The 20571-nt window shown below is 41.8% G+C and overlaps 1 protein-coding gene across 4 annotated transcripts in view; it reads right to left on the reverse strand.

Moving 5' to 3' along the window:
* The window catches only part of LOC132680808 (chondroitin sulfate proteoglycan 4-like), a 74103-nt gene that overhangs the window by 29451 nt on the left and 24081 nt on the right, over window positions 1-20571 (reverse strand). For 2 of the 4 annotated variants that reach the window (XR_009610716.3, XM_060634598.3), the window contains exons 5-8: window positions 16454-16630; window positions 8418-8616; window positions 4882-5013; window positions 2429-2494 (exon numbers count right to left, since the gene is read on the reverse strand). Coding sequence is in view for 3 of the 4 variants with exons in the window: in XM_060634598.3 (XP_060490581.3) it covers window positions 2429-2494; window positions 4882-5013; window positions 8418-8616; window positions 16454-16630 (574 nt within the window). In the remaining variant the exon portion in view is untranslated. The remainder of the gene's footprint in view (window positions 1-2428; window positions 2495-4881; window positions 5014-8417; window positions 8617-16453; window positions 16631-20571) is intronic. The other 2 variants (XM_060634600.3, XM_060634601.3) reach the window with 2 other exon arrangements.

A 20571-nucleotide genomic window follows, 5' to 3' on the forward strand; every position in this document is an offset into this window, starting at 1 on the left:
TTCCTGGTCATGAGGCTAGAAGGCCTTGCTCATTTCTTCAACAGACATTAGCAAGTGCCTCGCACATGACAACCTCTACATAAGGGGTAGAGATGTACTAGGAAACAGCACAGACACAGTCCTGCCATTCCTTGTGGATATCATGACAATCCCAAGAAATACAGATTTTTTTTCCTCACTACGAAGGGATAAAAAGTGTCAGAGAGGTTAACCAATTTGCCTAATAGCCAAATGTAGGTCTCACTTACTCCGAAATGAATATTTTTAAAATTGACACTATATTGTCTATACCATACTACTTTAAGCTCAGTGCTGGACTGATAACTGAGTTAGGAAATGTGACGAATCACTCAACAAATCCAACAGATTCTCCTTTCCACTTTCCGAACACATCGTGCCAAACCTCTTCCCTGGTCTTCTCCACAGCCATGCTGGGCTCTCTGGTATGCTCACCCCTCTTTGTTGCCATTCACTGAAATGCACTTATTCTGAAGGGACAGCTCAGGACCTGTCTGGTCAAAGAGCTCCCCCTGACTATTGCAGTCTGTGGGAGATTTCCCTCCCCTGAACTCATGTTGCTTACCCAGTGGTCGCTTACTCACTGGACCCTTAGCATATGCTATGCATGGTTAGTGTACTCTTAAGTCTAAGTCTCTTAGTTCACCAATTAGTAAGCCTTTCATTTTTTTCCTTGAGAATTGACAATCTTCTTACACTTCTGGATTATCTCCCACTAAGTCTTACAATATTCAAATCAGTGTTGCAAGACTAGCTGACTAAAAGGTTTTTAGGAATCTCTGCTCCAAACTCTCACAACACAGTGTGATTTCCTTCTGCTTTCTTCTCTCCCTCAATTCCCACCTCAAAGGACAGATGGCCCGTTGGTGAGATGTGATTCCCTCTGTAGCATGACTGAACCCCAAAGGGATTTAAGTAACACAGTCTGCTATGAATACCCTTCACTGATCAGCTACTGTGTAAGCTTATATTCTAGACTAGTTTGAAAAAACTCTCCAAGTCAACCCCTCCCCAACACTCTTTGTAAAAGAGCCAAGTACCATTTGGATATGCAGAAAAACTAGGTCCTGAGGTCACAATATGTTCTAACATGTCACAACTAAAGAAAAACAAACACATTCGATAGTAGCATTCAAGGTGAGAAACTGGTTATAAAATTATAAAATTATCTGGGGAATAAATTTTGCAGGAAGAAATAGAACATGTGTGTATGTGCGTATGAGTATTTATACATATACATACACAAAATAACAAAATTAAAATATCCATTGAGTAGATGTTTTTTCTTCATTCATACACAAAAAGAGGCCATTTAGAACTGCAGTCCTTCCTACTTTAAAATAACTGAGTTAAAAAATGCCTTTCAAACTAGGCAGGGCACAGAAGCTATGGTTAACCTTAAAATGGTCACCCATTAAGTACTCCTACAAGTATTTTGGCTCATCCTACAAATTCTTACAGGTCTCAAGTCAGGGCCACTTTTTAAGACTGAGTCCACAAGGAAGGCAAAATAACATGGCCAAAGTCTGTCAGGCTGGTGGTCAAAGTCCAACTGGTATGGGGACTAGTACAAGTAAAAAAATAAAATAAAATAATTAACTCATGCTGGGTTGCCGTATTTCCTTACTCGAAGGGAACAAAACACACAAAATTTCTACATCATCATCACCGTTACTAAGTTGCTGTGCATATTCTCCTGGTTGTGTATGTCAATCCACCAATGATATATCGCGGAGACAAAATAAAGAGCCTCCATGATGACCTCGTTCTCGGAGAACTGCTGTTCTAAAATGGACACAGCCCTGGAACACAGTCACGCACAGAAAGGAGAAGAGCTGCCATGATTCCAGCACAAGATTTGGGGTTGAGAGTTGGCACTCGGTCTTGAGCTTATGATTCCTATTAGTTCTATGACTCTGAAACTGTCTGAGCACCAATGTTTTTTTATCAACATTGCATCATGCCAAATAGGGGTGATGCAACTTCCTTTTATAGACATTCTTTCATTTAAATCCTTAAAACAATCCACTGTAGTAGATAAAGATGAAAAGCACAGTAAAAACACAGGTAGTGATAGTATCTGAATGTCCATTCTATAACAAGAATAGATTTCCTGCTATTATGGTTTTATAAAATGTATAGTTCTATAAAAAGCATTAGAATTTCCCTGATATTTTAGAACCTATAGGTCAACTGGAGTCTGACAAGAGCAGCAGTAGCTGACAGCTGACACCTGGAGTCACATTGGAAGGGGGGCATGGAGTGCCTCCCTTCCCTTTCAGCCAAAGTACTGGCTAATAGATGAGGGAGGCAGAGGTCACTCAGAGCCTGTTCTCAGCAGCACCTGTCATGATGGGGGGTGTCCTGAGGGAAGAGGAAGAGTGGGGCATCTATCATCATTCCCCCATACCTTCACACAGCAGCAGAGACCAACATCCTTCAGTGGCTAGTGGAGAAGCCAACTGAGCAAGGCTCACTTGCCTCCCTAGAGAGAGGAGGAGGTGTGGTCATCCGAACCACGCCCACACTAGATCTGAGAGGGGCCCGCACCACTCGGGACGTTAAGATAGGAAAAACACCAAGAACAACTGGACCAATTGACCCGTCAGGTCCATCCCAACTCGTAAATCTGGGACTCTGCACTTGTCATTTCCACACCCACCCAAGTGGAGATTTTATCAGACATAGCCACCTAATGGAAATGTACATGAAACTTCAACTTCCTTCCTACTGGCCAGGAGCTGGAGTTGGAAACAAGTCACAATCTGGGGATGGGGGGCGACTCGGAAACCAACAGCAGACTTTGGGTGCTAGCTAGGGGGAAGCTTGGAAAATGGAGCCGTTTCTGTTGGGATGTAGGAATAATGCACAAGGTCTGGTGTGGAGTTCTCAGACACAGGGAGGCCGTGTCAGGATGGGGGCAGGACACATTGGAAAGGGAAAAGAGTCAGTTACTCCCGGCTGAGCCCAAATATTAAACAGAGGGCTATGAAAACTACATGTTTTGCATAATTCCACAAAAGTGACAATTTGGTCCACTTTCACGTATTTTTCTTGCTAAACTAATATTCAGTAAAACAGGTGCCAGAAACCCAAAACTTTCTAAGCTGTGGTGGCTTTAACTCCCCTGTAGGCTAACACAACTGTCATCAATTACTAAACCAGAGTTTAGCCAGAATAGATGAAGAGTATTTAGTCTTTTGCGGCAACCAGATTTACTCTGGTTTCAGAACTTTTTTTTTTTTTTGGTAAATTACTACATTTTCAGATTCCTAGCTTGCTTATTTTTAAACACTAAATGCCACCCAAATCGCTTTGAAAAAAATCGATGAAAACATCACAGTTATTCCCAGAGAAAAATTATGGGACATAAAACCGTTTGGGGAATAAAAGAATTCGGGTCAACGTATCTTTAACTGGACTTTAATAAGGTTTCTTTTCAGGAGCTCAAATGCTAAGGCGACTAAAACTTTCAATATTTCTCTTAAAAAACTGTGTTTTTGTTGAAGTTACTATGACTTTTCCCTAGGTCTCCCTTAGAAGTATGCGAGTTTTATCCACCATTTATTGGTGGCACAGCTAAATCACATTGTCTCTGTAAGCCACAAATCCTGCCAGGTCCCCTGTAAATATATCACCTACCTCACATGGATGTAAGGACTCAAAGATTAGAACAGTGCCTAGCCCCATGGATCTCAATCCTGGCTGTGCTTCAGAACCACCTGGAACTTAGAAAACATAACGATGGCCGTTCCTATCGCAGACACTCCAGTGTAACTGGTATAAAGTAAGGCCCAGGCACTGCTATGTTTTTTAAATTTTTTTCTTAATGTTTTATTACTTATTTTTGAGAGAGAGAGACAGAGAGAGAGACAGAGTGCGAGCAAGGGAGGGGCAGAGAGAGAGAGGGAGACACAGAATCCAAAGCAGCTCCAGGCTCTGTGCCATCAACACAGAGTCTGACGCAGGGCTCGAACTCACCGGCTGTGACATCATGACCTGAGCCGAAATCTGATGCTTAACTGCCTGAGCCACCCAGGCACCCTGAGGCACTGCTATTTTTAAAACCTTCCTGGTTGAGAACAACCGGCTAAAGTGACTATAGAATAACCATAATTAATGAAATGATTAATATCTTTCTCCATCTATGTTTTACTGGTAAGACACACCAAGTAAACAAGTCACTGTGTACGTTTTTGTTTTTGTTTTTTTAAACTGTAATATAAATTTAACTGTTTTCTGTTTGGTCTCCCTCAGTGCATTCTTTTTAAATAGCAAGTTTAAATATTTGTTCTTCTTTTTTATTACCTCTGCCATTGGGTAAATCTTTCCCTATCCCCGCAATAAGGGTATTGAGCCAGAGATGTGCACTTTGATTTTTCCATCTCTGCCAAGCCAAGATTCTTGGCAAATAGCAGTCCAGAGGCTTCAGGGCCCTGAAGCCAGCACTCAATGGAATCCCTCACATCCCTCTGATGCACAGGGTTTTTATATTTAGAAAAAGGAAATCCAAGATTCAGATGGTCACTGCAGAGCCTGGCCCTCCTTGCTTTGTCAAGGACCCTACGGAGGGAGTAGGGAAAAAGTGCACGTGCGTCATGGCTCTTTCAGGGACTCTGGTCTCCCACTGCCCTTCACCGGCACATCTTCTCTGAGGAGCAGGAGAAGGGAAAGAGAGAAGGGGTGGACAGAGCCAGCCTAGTTTCTGCTGAGTTCCTGCAAAGACAGAATTCTTTCCGTGACTTGATAACTGTTGTTGGTATCACTCGATGGTAAATGATGGCACTTCTTACCTTGCAGGTAGAACTTTCTAAATAAATTGAAAACCACTTAACCCCAAATGCACTCGAGTTAAAATCTTACCTGGAAAGATGCTCAATCCTCGGTTTACTTCTAAGCTAATGGTCAGGGCTCGAGCGGTGATGCTAAATATTTGTCGCGGTGCAAAGTTCAAACCATCAGTAACCTGAAAGTTAAAGCCTCCTGACATGGCTCCTTCAAAAGAAGAATTACGCCTTGGTCACTTTGGTTGTTCTGCAAAAGCCACCCCCTTTCACCCTGTCTCCCACCTGATCCCGCTGCCAAGCACCCCCTATCAACGGAAGAATGTGTTCATAGAGTCACTGAGCTCAGCAAACCAAATGTTGCCAAAATGTGAAGTTAAGAGAACTTTATTACTAAAAGTAATAAAGGTCTAAAATGCATATTTCTCCTCCCCGCCATGACCTAATAAGAGAAAGCAAAGATGTTACCTCCAAGAAATTAAAAAAAATCTTTTAAACATATTCATCACCTGCATTTTATTATCTTGGAATCAGTTTACGCCACCAAAAGTAATGTCTGCATGCTGCACACATGTACATGCACACACACACACACACACACACACAAGCAGTTTCTGAAATATTGATAATGCTTACTTAATAATACTAAAGTCAAAACTAGGGGGTAGTAAATAACACTTAGTCCCTCCCTCCAAATAATTTCTAATTATTCACTGAACTCAAACTAGCTGTTTTCTGCTAAGGTGGCAAAGAGTGGGGAAGGTGATCCAGGCCCGGCTTTTGTTATATTCCTCCAAGAGGAGAAAGGTACTCCCACACTTCTGTCTAAGGATTAGTGCTATCAATAAAGTTATAAATTAACTTGTGTGTGTTACAGAAATTGAGACAGGCCCCCTATCGATCCCGTCCCCAGGAGCGCTTTACCAGTCTGACTCACAAAGCACCAGGCAAGCTCACAATGTAGACAGCCTGATGTTCGCATTCCCATCACCCTTTGAAAATGTTCAGCCAGCAGTAAATCTGGAGGCCCACGGGTCTTTGCATCATGTAATGGGTAGAAATGTCCTCTTTGTTGCCCTCAGGGACATGTGGCAAGGAACAAAGAAGGCAGGGTCAGACTCTGCAGTTACGTACAAGTACTCCCTTAATAACACAATTTAATAAAGAGCTGGTCGATGGCCTGCCAGCCTCTCGAGTTTCTGTTATCTATGCAAACCCAGAATTCTGAGTCCTCACAAAAAAAGGTTACAGACTTTATAAAAGTTCCCAATACACTCAAGAGTCATAGTTTAAAAAAGAGAGAGAGAGAGAGAAAATTCTGAGTCTGCCTAATTTAAAACAGGGACCCACAATCAAATTTTATTTGTTTGTTTGCTGGCTTGCTTATTTTCACTAGAAATAGCACGTCGAGAGTTGTATTTAATGGAACATGAAATTAGGGAGAGAATGCTTTCTGCCACCAGGCACTTTCAACATTTCACGAATCCAGAAACAAAGTGGGAATGGAATCAAAAGGAATTCTATCAAAATGAATACTAGAAAGGTACATTGGGAATGCCCTAACCATCACACTATGGCCAAAAGAGGAAAGGACAGAAACGTGAGCGTAGGGGTGACCTATAGATTTTCTGTTGTACAACCTCAGATCTTTCTGACAGTACTTTGCGAAGGGCAGCCTGAAATCACTTAGCCTCCCACGTCATGCCTTTATCAACCTACTTAGGTTGTTATGTGAAAAATGAATTAGGTTAATGGCAGAGCACTTTGCAAATATAAATGCTAAGAGGGACTAATTAAACCTAAGCCTGTGTGTGGGGTCGATGATGGACAGATGTAGCTGAGGGGACCAGCTGGTGTCAGCAACAGCCCCCCCTGCAGCTGGGCTCCAGCCACTTTGAGTGTCATCACTGCCTCTGCAGCCGTTTAGAAGATGGAATGGATTGACTTTCAAAGAGCTTGCCTTAACTGTCCTTCCTGCTTTTTTAGGAGAAATTATTTTCCTTACCAGCCAAAAGCGAACACGGACCCGGTAGTTGACTATTAAATGAATCCAGAGCGCTAATTTTCATTTTAGTCCTTCACTGCAAATAATCACTGTAGTTCTTCAACTGACTCTGGCCTCCAGTGGGGTGGCAGAGAGTGGAGAAAGCCCAGCTTTATGGTCAGATCAACTTACATCTTTCTGAGCTTCAGTTTCTTCATCTCTAAAATGGGGTCACTACCTCGCATGGCTCAGAGAACTTCTGCAGAGTAAATGAAGTGGGTCATGTGACCACACTTCCTGCGGTGCCAGCAAGGGCCAGAGAGTCAATGATTCCTTTTCATTGCAAACTACATAGTTGTAGGAATCGGAAACTTCCCTTGGGGGAGTCGCTAGAACAGTCCTCCGGATTTTGAAAATATGATAATCTTTTCGAAAAATAAAAACATTTCTAGGCCCTCGTCTAATAATACTCAGATTGTCAGTATCTAATAATCAAAACCAAACATCGTTGGCGGAAACTTCCTATTAATTCAGTGCCTATTTAAATGAATTGTATCTTATTAATCAGCACATCTGCACACATTTAAAAAATGAGAACATGCATACATGGAAAAGATCATCCAGTCTAGGAACAATGCTTTGGTCCGTATGTGGTAGATTTAGTATCTTGTTGCAATAAAATTAACCCTAGAGGTCCTCAGGCTACGGGTTTGGAACCGCTAGTTGAGAGCGCTCACATAATAAATTATTTTCAGATTATTTGGGGATTCTTTCCGTTAACTGCAAAGATTAGGAAATTACTATATTTGAATTTAGAAGATTTTTTTTTAACTTTATTTTCTCTACTATATTTTCAAAGAAGTTAATAAAAATAGCTGACCAGGTATGACTGCCAGCTTTCCCATCATGCCCCCTGGCTCTTACACCTTCCCATTCATTCCTACAGGCTGGGAATGGGCTCATTCCCCCTCCCTGTCCAGTGACAAGGGCAGCCTGGAAACAAAGCCAGGCTGGATCACCCCTTCTGCAGATTTACAGTGACTGTTTGGATTATTGATTAACGGAAGGAAAAAAAAAAGGCTTTTAATGTCAGAGTCTTTTAGAATTACAGTTATAGTCACTCATTAGTTTATTCACGTGTTCACCTATTTAATGTTTGTTTTGTTCACTAATGTATCTCTAACATAAGGACCATTACTTGGCACATAATAGGTATTCAATATAATTTCATTCTTTCAACAAATGTTTGCACTCTCGTGCGGAAGACAGACAACAAACAAATAAACAAAGCAGTCTCTACTACCATGTCAGGAAGTCAGTAAGGGAGGGGGAAGGACAAAGACTAGATGCTCTTTTAATGGGCGGTCAGGAAAAGGCTCTCTGAGAACGTTATATTTGAGCATCGACCTTACATGACCATGTGAGTAAGCCATGTGTGAGTTATAGGTGCTCTCTGATGTTTGCTATCATTAGCCTTACAAAAATGTGCCACTTAAAAAAAAAAAATTACAGGGCCCAGAGGGTTTGGGGATGGCTTGTGGTTTTCAGTCAGCAACTGCTAGGTTTGACTCTCATGTTAGCCTCTGATCGAAACATATTTTAATTTCACATCGTTTCTCTCTATGACATACCAGTGTGTACAAACACTAGCAGGCCCTTGTTGATTTGAGCCTGGGTGAAGTTCTGGATGCTTTGGCCAGGAAAGGACTTGAGAGCCAAATGCCCATTGCTGGGTGGACTGACCCAGTAGATGAGGTCCTGTGGGGAGGAGTCCTCATCTTCCGCACAGAGGTCCCCACTGGTAATCTCGGTGACAGAATTCGCCCATACCTTAAAAAGAAGAGAAGCACAGATCTTGCAAAGACCAGTTCCAATCACATCCCACAAGTAAACTAGATAGCTATGCTACTCTGGCTTCTTGCACAAAGATTGAAAAACGAAAGCAATTCAGGGGCCCCTGGGTGGCTCAGTCAATTAAAGCGTCCAATATCGGCTCAGGTCATGATCTCGCGGTTCCTGAGTTCGAGCCCCGTGTCGGGCTCTGTGCTGACAGCTCGGAGCCTGGAGCCTGCTTTGGATTCTGTGTCTCCCTCTCTCTCTGACCCTCCCCCACTCAAGGTCTGTCTCTCTCAAAAATAAATAATGATTAAAAAAAAAAACAAAAGCAATTCACTACAGCTTTTAAACTATGAGGATTCTTAATTCAAAACAGACATATAATTAAATACCTGATGAAATACAGGACATGCTGTAGTGTTTGTTGAATTTATGAGGTTTATGAAGTCCCAATTAAAAAATAGCATTTGTAATTATTTATTCAAAATTAATTATTTAAAGTGCACATTTACTTACATAAAGTATAATAACAATAAAAGTTGATGGCTGCTAAGCTCCTTCTGTACGCTTGGCATATGCTAAGGATGGAAGCATATGCAAAGATTCCACATGGAATTTTAGAAAATCCTAGAACCTACTTCATGAGGTTGATTTAAGGATTTCTATTTATTATTTTAAGAGGCGAATGATTTCACCAGATTTTAAATATTTGAGGGAAAACACACATTGCACACTGAAAACATTTTCCTTTATCTTACCTGTCTTGCAGGAAAACACATACCTGGTGCCTATGGCCTTGCAATGTTTGCTGTGCGGGTAGCTCATCCACAATTATTTCTGAGTAATAGTCTCTAATTTAAGATATATTTACCTTGCCTAAATACCTTCGTTCCACAATTCACCATTAATTGAGCATCTACCATGTTCCAGGCAATGTTCTGGGTGCTTACAATTCATCAGTAAAAGAAACAGAGTCCTATCCTCATGAAGCCTACATTCCAGCAGGAGGGGATGAAGGGATACGGGGAAGAAACAACAGGCATAATAAAGAAATGAGCAACGTGGACTGTTAGGAGTTCCCTGGCACTGTGAAAAAAAAAGTGAAATAGATCAAAATGAGGGGCTCAGAAGTGGGAGAATGTTAAATAGGAGGCTCATTTGAGGAAAACTGGAAGGAAGTGAAGGAGGAGCCATGTGGATATCTGGGGAAAGAACATCCAGGCAGAGGGAACAGTCCAAAGGTAAGAGCAAGCTTCAGCTGTATGAGGAGCAGCAAGGAGGTCAGTATGGCAGGAGAAGAACAAGTGAGATGAAGAAGACAAGAAGAGGAGTCAAGAACGTAGTGGAAGGTCAAATCCTGCAGCGTCTTGATGGCCACTGTAAGAACTTTGGCTTTTACTTGAGTGCAATGGGGAATCATCGTCGGGCTTTAGGTGAGGAGTAACTGGGCCTTAACAGAACCTTTGTGGCTTCTGTGTCAAGAATAGACCATGGGAAGGCAGGGGTAGAGGCAGGGAGACCACTTAGCAGGTGACTGTAATAATCCCAGAGAGGGATGAGAGAACAGAGTGGCCAGAAGTGGTTGAGGTGGTAAGAAGTGGTCAAATTCTAGGTGCATGTTGAAGAAGGAGCCAACAGGGTTTCCGATGAATCAGATGCGGTGAGGTGTGGAAGAAGGAAAGGTGGAAGAATGAAAGAACGACTCCCTGGTTTGGGCCTCAAAACCCAGAAGGACAGAATGATCATCAACTGAAATGAGGAGATCTGCAGATAGGGTGGATTTGGGAAGTAAGATCAGGAATTCAGTCGTGAACATGTTGAGTTGAAAATATATATTTAGACATTGAATCACATTTGATGGAACGAGGCTGTCTTGAGTTTCTATAACCACGCAGTCACATGGTATTTCACTAACACTAAAAATGGGTGGCATTATCGCTAACTAAAATTTCATATTTCTATCTGTATTTATAAATGTCTTCCCTATAGAAACACTATGCATACTTTCAAGCTTACGTCATTCTTTGCTGCCTCTCTAGAGCCTTATCATCTATGCTTGTTACCAACTTGTTTAAAAATTCAATCCTAAGTGATTTAAAAGCTATCTCTCTGGTCTAAGGGGCTGCTTTCCTTAGTAGTGTAGGGAGCTGATGAAATATCTTAATTCATTCCCACTCATTATCTAATAACTATTTAAATAGAATTTGAGAAAGGGATATCAGAAAATACATGATTCCTACATTTTCATATGAGGCATGACACACCATTTCAGCTATGTAACCTTGGGCACGTTTCTTAATTTCCCTGTGCCTTAATTGCCTAATTAGTAAGCTGGGAATGATAGAATTATTATGGATAATGAGTGATTTGAGTTATATAAAGTACTTAGAATAAGCTTCACCTGGCGCATAGTAAGAATTCAATAAATATTAGCTTTACATTATCCATATCCTTCATCAGAGTTGGTTCTAAAGATAGAATACGCTTTTTTTTTTTAACATTACTTAAAAATCATGATTACCATTACTGGAGCCCTTCTATAACATGAACTTCAGCTTTTCTTTAATTCCACAGCATCTCTCCATAATTTGGGGTGCATAGTTCATCTGTTTCATGATTGTACTGTCAATGGATGCTCTTATATCTTGGCTTTGGGAATATGCCCACTGAGGACTTTTCAGCCCTAACCTCTAAGGACATCAGTTTTTTAATCGCTCCCAGGATTGCTGATCAGCCTAATGTTCAAATGATAAGGCTTTGGTCTTCAGTTCATCACGGAAAGCCGCCAGTGTCTCTAAAATATACAATTGGACTATTTAACAAAATTCCAAGGCCGCTGATTCTACGTTTTCACTTTTTACATTTTAAAATCCATCCACGTGTCTTATTCTCCTTTCTTTAGGAACATAAGCTGGTTTGGAAATGCACTGCCATTCTCTTCCTGTGACTCGTAGATACTCATTTTTTCCAGGACTGTGCATACAGAAGCTGGATGAAGCATGTTTTCCACTGTGGCTACTCTCCCGTGCTACTCTCCTTTTGCCCCCTCTTGCCTCTGTAATATACCATCTTTCAAAACAAGTGGAAAACCTGCCACTCAAAACAAGACCTGGTAACTTCAGGTCTTCATTTCCACTCAAACCAAATTTAGTTCAGTTCACAGCCCCACTGCTTTGGGTGAGGCTCAATTTAGTGCCCAGTCATTGGTAAAATAGTCATATCTAAAAAAAATTTTAACGCATTTATTGGAATAAATTTTTTTTAATTCACCTTTAAATTAAACAGAAGGCCAGTGGAATTTAGAGACCTAATTACAATCCAGGATAATCCTAATTATGATCCTAATGTTTAAAAACTCAGACCTCTGTTTTGAGCTTCATGTGAGGGATGTGAAGTGTTTCTAAAGTTACCATCCCACTATCCGACCCTTCTAGGCCTTCAGTCAAAATCTCAGGCTTTGCTGCCCAAATTCTTCCACTGTCCCAAGCCCTCAAAGCTTTTTTTAGTGATTTTTTTAGTGACAAGTACTTATCAGAAACAAACAAATGGTTCTATTCTGGGTATAAAAGACAACAACAAAACAAAACGTACAGTACTGAAAGCCAAAGTTGAAAAACAGGAAAATGAAGCCCCCTTGTGGACACAGATACGTTTGGTCAGCTATGCCCAGAAATTACTGGTCATACTTGAATACAAAAGTACTCAGTAGAATATATTTCATGATAAAATGCAAAGGATTCACCTGAGTTGGTCTAACTCCACGTCCTAACTCCAGGGTGTCACAACGGAAATGATTTCTTGCACCACTGAATGACTTTGGAGTCCAACCAGTCACAAGTCCCATGGTTTAATGGCATGCTGTTTAAAATACTTCAGGAGAAAGGGGTGTATTTGAAATGCTATGACAGAATGGTTAACATTCAGATTTCTGCCTGTGAAGTCCTATCCAGAGTCTGAGATGTTATCAGTGAGTCTACCCTCTATGCCCCCACTTCCTTCTCCCAAATAGACTGCAGATAACCCTTCTTGCCACTTCTCCAAGCTCTTATGACAAGTAAGGAGAGTAAGTGGTCATGTGATAAGCTGAAGGTCTTGAGAAGATTCTGTTTAGAGAGTCAAAGACAGCATAGAATCTCGGGACTATGATGGCTAATATTCTGTGTCAAATTGACTAGGCCATGGGGTGCCCAGATATTTGGTTAAACATTATTCTGGGTGTTTCCATGAGAATGTTTTTGAATGAGATTGACATTGCAGTCAATCGACTGAATAAAGCCGAGAAGTCTCCCACACATAGGTGAGCCTCATACAATCAGTTGAAGGCCCGAGGAGAATAAAAAGTCTGATTCTCCTGGGAGTAAAGAGAATTCTTTTCTGTCTGACTGCTTTTGAGTTGGGACATCAGGTCTTCTTGTGACCTTCATAGGGAAACTATACCATTGGCTCTCCTGGGTTTCCAGCTTGACGACTCACCCTACAGATCTTGGAACTTGCCCACCTCCATAATCACATAAGCCAATTTCTTATAATAAATATGTGATAATATAATTCCTTATCATATATATAATATATGTATCTATTATACATGTATATATATATAATTCTTTATAATAAATATACATATATGTAATCTATGTATCTTTACACATACACATATACCAACCCACAACTCAATCACGGTTTTTCTGTCAAGAAAGAGGAGTCTCAGAGAAATTTTGCCTAAATTGGGCAAGTTACAACACTTGAACTCTGTTCTTCTAACTTTAATCCAGAACGTTCAAGGCAGGGAATGAGATTCTTACTGAATAAATTCAGAAAGAGCCAGTATCAAATGACCGCATCCATTAAAACTGGGAAGTCGCCCCTTCCTGGCCTGGATCCAGGCTATCCAGGGAAGAAGGTAAGAAGAGAGGAAATGGCCCTTGCCCACAGCTACTCTTCCTTTCTTCTTGAGAGAAACTCTCCGATATTGAGGACGGGGGGGAAAGGATCTGGGCAAACGGCCTGAGCAAGCACAAGGTTCATGGCAGAGACTGTATCTCGCTAATTTAAAGGGAAGACACAATGTACACAGTCTAATGTACACATTTTTCCTCCCACATTTTAATGTTCTGAACGCCTTAAATGGACGGGAATCTTTCAGTACAATAGAGTATCGTTAAGTTGATGGTGCATCTTGTAACGGACAGCACCTCAAAGCTGCAAGCCAAACCCAGGAGAGGGCTTCAGTTCCTTTCCACGAGGAAGCCTGAGAGTTCACTACTTTATTCCTTGGTCTTCCTGTCCCTCAGCCCACTCCAGCTCTTCCCCCATGTCTGTCTAGATTTAGGCCACTCCCCTGGATCTTCCTCATCCTGCAGTTTTGCACCACACAGCAAAATGCCCAACTCCTCTGACGAGGTTCCTGGGCAAACGCTTGCGTGCCAATCCAACTGCCGCAGACCTATTTCGTAAAGTCCACTTTGGTAGGAGCAAGAGGCACAACAGCTTTGGGGCTTTTTTCTTACTAATAAAGACAGCCCTTGATCACATGGATGCACCGGCAGAGCTTGAGTCAGTCATGGGTGGCGGGCAAAGCGGCAGAGCATGATGGTGAGACAGTCAGACTTCCCACACCTTCCCTTGGTGCCGCTCTGGGTCTCAGGGTGCCCATTATAATGAGGACATTCATAACAAGATGCTTTGTAGGGTTGTGAAAATGATACCACTTCTCGAAGATGTCCAGTACTATACTCCGTAAGCACACAATAAACGTAAGCTTTTATAACTGCGCTTTAATCATCGCTGACACCTACAATCCCTCACTCTGGCGACAACCTACTTCTCAGATCGCTTTGCTGAGAGTGAATTCAGTAGATACTAGCACAACAAGAATCTGTGAAAACAGAGGTAGGCCTACCAATGTGACCAGCTAGAACCATTCCCAGGCTGTTTGGACAATGACCGGGAAGTAAACTCAAAATTAAGTGACAAGTTACAAAGGCATAAACACCATTAGTTTCTCACTTAAAATGTAGAGGCTGAATAATGAGCCAAGCTGTAAAATAAGAGCACAAACAAGTCTATTCCTAGATCCAACTATTTCGAGCAAGTAAAAACAGATTTTTAAACCCCAGAATGTTTACATGTTTAACAACATAAAATGTTCTCATTAGATTAGCCCCTGGTGAGCTCTGCTCATGTCTACCTCTCCTGCATCCCTTATGACTATCCAGCTTCCTCTGGACTTCTAAAGTATCTATTTTTTTTTTTAATTTTTTAATGTTTATTTATTTTTGAGGTGGGGGGAGGATGGCAGAGAGAGAGAGGGAGACACAGAATCTGAAGCAGGCTCCAGGCTCCGAGCTGTCAACACAGAGCCTGATGCGGGGCTTGAACCCATGAACTGTGAGATCATGACCTGAGCCGAAGTCAGACGCTTAACAGACTGAGCCACCCAGGCACCCCTAAAGTATCTATTATTAACTATTTACTCTCACAAGAGGTATAAACAAGGCTGAAATTGACACATACATATGTTGGAAGATTTGTCTCATCCAAATTTCAAAGTGAATACTTCAGATTCCCATACCTGGGCGTATCTGAAGAATGAGTCCCCCAGGAGCTTTAATGTGCGAAGGGCCAAGGATTCTTCCAGAAATGCAGCTAACACTAAAGGAAGAAAGAGTGGAGACAAAAGCCCGGTCTCTGAAACGTGGGCCAGTGCTGGGGGAATTGACAGTTTATATTTTCATTTACTCCTCCCTTCACCAAATATTTTTTGTTTACTAGGTGTCAGTCATTGTTGGAGAGCATGACAAAAGACAAGAACAAGCCATCGGGCTCCCGTGCTGTCACTCTGTCCTCAGCCTGTCATTCAGCTGTCATGCGATTTCCTCGTCTGTCCAAAGAGGAATGGTCCAGTGAGGGAAATGGTAGCACATCTCAGTGAGCTAGAAGCTCTTAAGAGTGTTACCTGGCACATACTGTAAATAGCTAACAATTCTTTTTTGAGCACTTACTACTACAATAGCTGTAATTATTCTCCAAGCCAGAACAGCAAATTCACGCCCAAGTCTTTAGAAGAAGGATCAGTGAGAACGAGTGATTTAAGACCAAGAAAATCTGCTGAATGAAAGCTTTGGGATACTTGAGCGTAAACAGGCTTCAGATCAGGGGAGGAGCCAAGTGGTGGACACCATGCGACAGCCAAAACACGTTTCTTTATCTGAGTGCCTAAGAAGCACCCCCAGGGGATTCTCAGAAAGAGTGAAGAGTGATGGAAGCTCCCAGAAATAGCAAAAGACTGTCACATGACTGTATAGTGTTTTTGTTTTGTTTTGTTTTGTTTTAATTCTAATACTGGTACAGCCTTGGAGTTTTTCAGTAATGATAGCTACCATTTATTGGGTCCCATCCACGTGTCAGGCACTGTGGGAGAGTTTTACATCATTTTATCGCTTACTCCTCACAAGTCTGCCTCCATTTCCCACCACCTCGATAAAAGCAAACTGAAGGGCTAAATAACTTGCCCAACGTCACACACTTCACACTAGGGAGTTGATGCTCACCTGCCCACCCTAACTAGAAGAGGCTATGCCTTGGGGAATACGGTGAGAATGACACCCACTCAAGAAATACAATCTGACGGTAACTCATTGGGATTCATCATCTCCCAACTGTTACCAAACAGAATGTCCTGGTAACAACTAACACTTATTTAAAACCAGTAGGAATATGTTAATTATACATACATAGTCCTATGTCTTGTTATTTAACATTAGAAATAATACAAAAGAAAATCAAATTGGTAGTGTTGAGATTACTATGATAAAAAGCAAGGAGCACTTACCTTAAGGATGTTATTGGCTGTTATTATTGGAGCCTCATCATTTACTGATTCCACAGTTACAAAAAGAGTTTGGGGCAAACTCTGTTTTCCAAGCTCTGAGCTATTTGCAAAGATGGTGAAATTGTCAAGAAGCTCCTCACTATCATCATGCACATAGTAAATCGCTTCATTTTCCACCTATAACCACCAATAACAAAAATCACCAATTTACTGAAATGTGATTTAAAAACAGGAACACATTGCTATCATCCTAATTTTTATGCCTCTCTGAAACACAGAAGCATGTGTCCATCCTATGAGGTTGGATTCCAACAGAGTGGAGATTTTGATGGATGGCATAGTTTTTATGAAGCGATGCCACATCCTGGAAATAAGTTTGAGGAGGAATGGAATGATGCTGCAACATGGGGTAGTAAAGAGAACTCTAGACTGGTAATCGGGAAACCTGAGTTCAAAGGCTATTTCTCCAAACAAAATGTGTTGTAGGTAAGTGATATCATTTGGCTGCTCTTCCAGTGGAATGACACCCACTAAAATTCAGACTCTACTTGCTTATTTACAGTGACTAATGTTTAAAATTGTGGAATGTTTTGTTAGACAATTCCGAATGTTAGGTTCAGGCTCTGAAGCTTCTACCCACTTGTTGGACTTCGGTTGTTTGGCGACATCTGGACCAGGGCAACTATTAAGTTTCCCCAAACTTCCCTTTTCTGAACTAAGCATGCATTATTTCTGTAACTCTTCTTTGTATGAGAGACTATACATGCTACCTCCTAATCCTTTTCCTCCTCCAGAGCACAATCATTTTTTGATACATCTCTTAACAGACACTACCCATAACTAGCTACCACACATCTCCTGTGGACAGAATATAATGAAATACATCAAAACCAAATTGTCTATCAAGGCAGACTTCCCTCACCCTGATAACACAAATGAAAACCTTTACTCAGGTCCTTGTTAGGGTTCATCTTTCTTATTTTCATTCTGAAACGGTCAGTAAGTGAATTAATTATTCCTCTTGGATTTGTAACAACCACAAATTTGATCAGAATGCCTTTCATGTCCTTAAGGCTCTGATGGAAAATACTGAGGAGCACAAGATCATAATTAGAGACCAAGAGAGTTTTAAAGCTGGAAGGGAACTTAGCTTCAGTGAGCCTGTGACCCAAACAGACAATGGCAGACAACTTCCAAAGCCCAACAGGAGTAGCTGAACTTCTGAAAAAGTCTCTGAGGTTGTGTTTGTTTTGATAAAATACTGCCAAAGAATTCAACCGTTCAACTTTGCCCATTCCTATGGTGCACTTCCTTTGAGCAAATACTTTTGATCTCTTAGAGGTGTTTCTGATGAGTTGAAAAGTTCATGAAGAGTCTCAAGGGAAAGTTTTGGCCACTGTACAAAGGTGCTATGGGAATTTCTTTGGAGTTCTGTGGGCAGAAGAATTCCAGAACATAGGTCTGAGCACAAGTTCTGAAAGATGCTGGTTTAAGCTATTTGAAAATAAACATAGAAGATGGCATTGATCAGAATGTGAGAGAATTTATACCGAAAATGCTTTAGAAACATAGTATTTAAGTACAAGTTGCCTCCTCAGTATTTTTCCTGGAGAAATACATCACTTCTTCACTGGAGTGGTACTCCCCCAAATTACATGCCATTTAATATGCATTAATCCAAAGGCAAAGAGAAGATTTGGTGGGGATTTTGCCTATTTCTAGACTTCTAACACTAGAAAGATATCAGCTCACCTGAGCTTAAAAGACATAACAAGCTTACAGAAAATCTTAAAAGGTTGAAAAGTATTCGGTCTCCTGTCACCAGACTGTTCCGTCCCTCCTTGCTCCCCATTTCACTTCATGTTAAAGGAGAAGCAGAAGGCCCTCCTGTGCTGGACCTCCTTAACCTCATCTACAGCTCTCCCGGCACAGCATGGAATCCCTTTCCTGCTCTCCACACAGCTGTTCACTTGCCTTTCCCTCTGCCTGAATGCTCTTCTTCCATATCTACCCACTCACCCATCCGTCACCTCCTCCAGGCGTCTCCTCGGATGCTGCCTTCTCAATGGCGCCTCCCCTGGCCATTTGATTTGACCCTGAACACACACACACACACACACACACACACACACACCACCACCACTGAAGGCTCCAGCATTTCCCAGCTCCCTTTCCTCGTTTATTTTTCCCCACAGCACTAATCTTCACTCAATATGCCATTTATTTCACTTATTTGTTTTGTCTGTTGTCTCACTCTGCCTCCTTCTTTCCTCCACCAGGAGAAAAGATTATTAAAACATGGATTATTGCTGGATATGTTCACCCCTGTATCCCCAGGACCTAGAACTGGCATGCCTGACACATAATAGGTATTCAAAAACAATTTGCTGAATGAATGAAGGGCAAACATGGCCAGGGGCTCCTTCTCCCAGCCACTAACACTATGGCCATTAGTTGTTAGGGATTAGTGCCACTTTACGTGAAAACAGTGATGTCGCAAAACCTGGAGACCTTAGAGTCACATAGGAAGAGAAAGTGTGAAGGGGTCATCTGGAAGAGCAGACAAACATGACCTTGACTGTGAACAAGGCTACACAATCACATAGATACTCCAGGGAACACACAGACTTGACCTACAGATTTCAACCAACCATTCTAAAGACACGCTTCTTACAAAGTGTAATTAATAATGAATTGGCCAAGACAGGACCACAATTTAGTGCTCTCTCCCTCACCTAGAGCACACAAGGTGAACAATAGTAGACTCAACTTGCACCAGAGCAAGTGGTCATCTTGGAGGGTTTGTTGAGCCATTGAGACGGAAGCCATGAGGAAGAGACGTCTGCAGGGAGGCATTAAAGGATCAGTTTCCCTGGGTCCCCAGTAGAGAAGCACTGATTTCCAAGGTTGTTTTCAGTCCTCAGGATTCTCTGTTTCTCCCCATGGCTCCCTAATGCCTCCTGGTTCAGTCTAACCCTCTCAACATGTAATTCAAGACTCTCCCCCAGTCTGGCCCCAGTTCTCTCTGCCGCTCCTAAGCCCATCCACAAGTCTTGCGGGGTGTTCCGCAGCCCCCAGAACCAATTCACTTTAATACCTCCATGTCCTTGGCTAGGCTGTTGCCTTTGTTCATGCTGCTTTTTAAAAATGTTTTCTCCTCTGCTATCTCCCTGATCTTTCTCTCTTTCCTCAAGTCTTGCTTAAACGTTATTCCCTCTGTGAAGTCTTCCCTATCCTCTTCAATTAGAGTCAGATGTAACAACTCTGAACTTCTTAGCACCACTGAAGAATGCTCTGTGAGGCATCAAAAGGGGGTACCTCATATTAAAGCTTGTATGCCTCATCCCCCCCCCCCCCACACACACACACAGCATCTCCTGAGAGCAAGCAATATGGCTCCTTATCATGGCAACCTTGCATAGCAACTTAAACAGAATAAGAGTTTAATAAATCGATTCAAGTCCGTTGATAAGATGAAATCCTGAGAAGCAAAATAAAGCAGCCCACATGGGTTTACAGCTAACTAGACAAAGATACCCAGAGATGCCAGGTGGTTGTTAAAGTTCTCTAACCTGAAGAGTGCGTATCCCTAGGATCTTATACAGGAAATGGTGGTAAGATACTTTTCAATACTTAGAAAGGAATGGAAATCATTCTTTTATTCATGATAAGAAAGCCAAATCTCACAATAATACCAACCTGGCCCAAAGCAAAGAAACCTGAGAGCAGCCCAGAGTTAATTGGTTATTTTGCACTGAACACTAGATTGGAAGTTGTACCCAGCTTGTATTGTATTGTGGGGACTGGACCATGGAGCCATTGATAGCACTATGCTCACATAGGGCATGGTACCAAGTAAGCACTCTATCAGCATCTGTTGATTGAATAATGGAACGAATAAAGGAGTAAATCCACTAGGGACTAAAGCATGTCTAGGTTAAATATCTAGGGTGACACGTTGAGTGGCGCAGTGAGTGTGGAGGTCCTCTAGCGTTAGGCAGCCAGGATGATGCAGGGGCTAGAAGCCCATGACACAGGAGCAAAGTGGGAGAACCTAGAGATGTTTAAGCCAAAGAAGATAAAACCCAAGGGAACTTGATAACTTTTTCTTTCAAATA

Source organism: Panthera onca, chromosome A1 (assembly GCF_046562875.1).
Source record: "Panthera onca isolate mPanOnc1 chromosome A1, mPanOnc1 haplotype 2, whole genome shotgun sequence".
In the NCBI taxonomy this organism is placed as follows: domain Eukaryota; kingdom Metazoa; phylum Chordata; class Mammalia; order Carnivora; family Felidae; genus Panthera; species Panthera onca.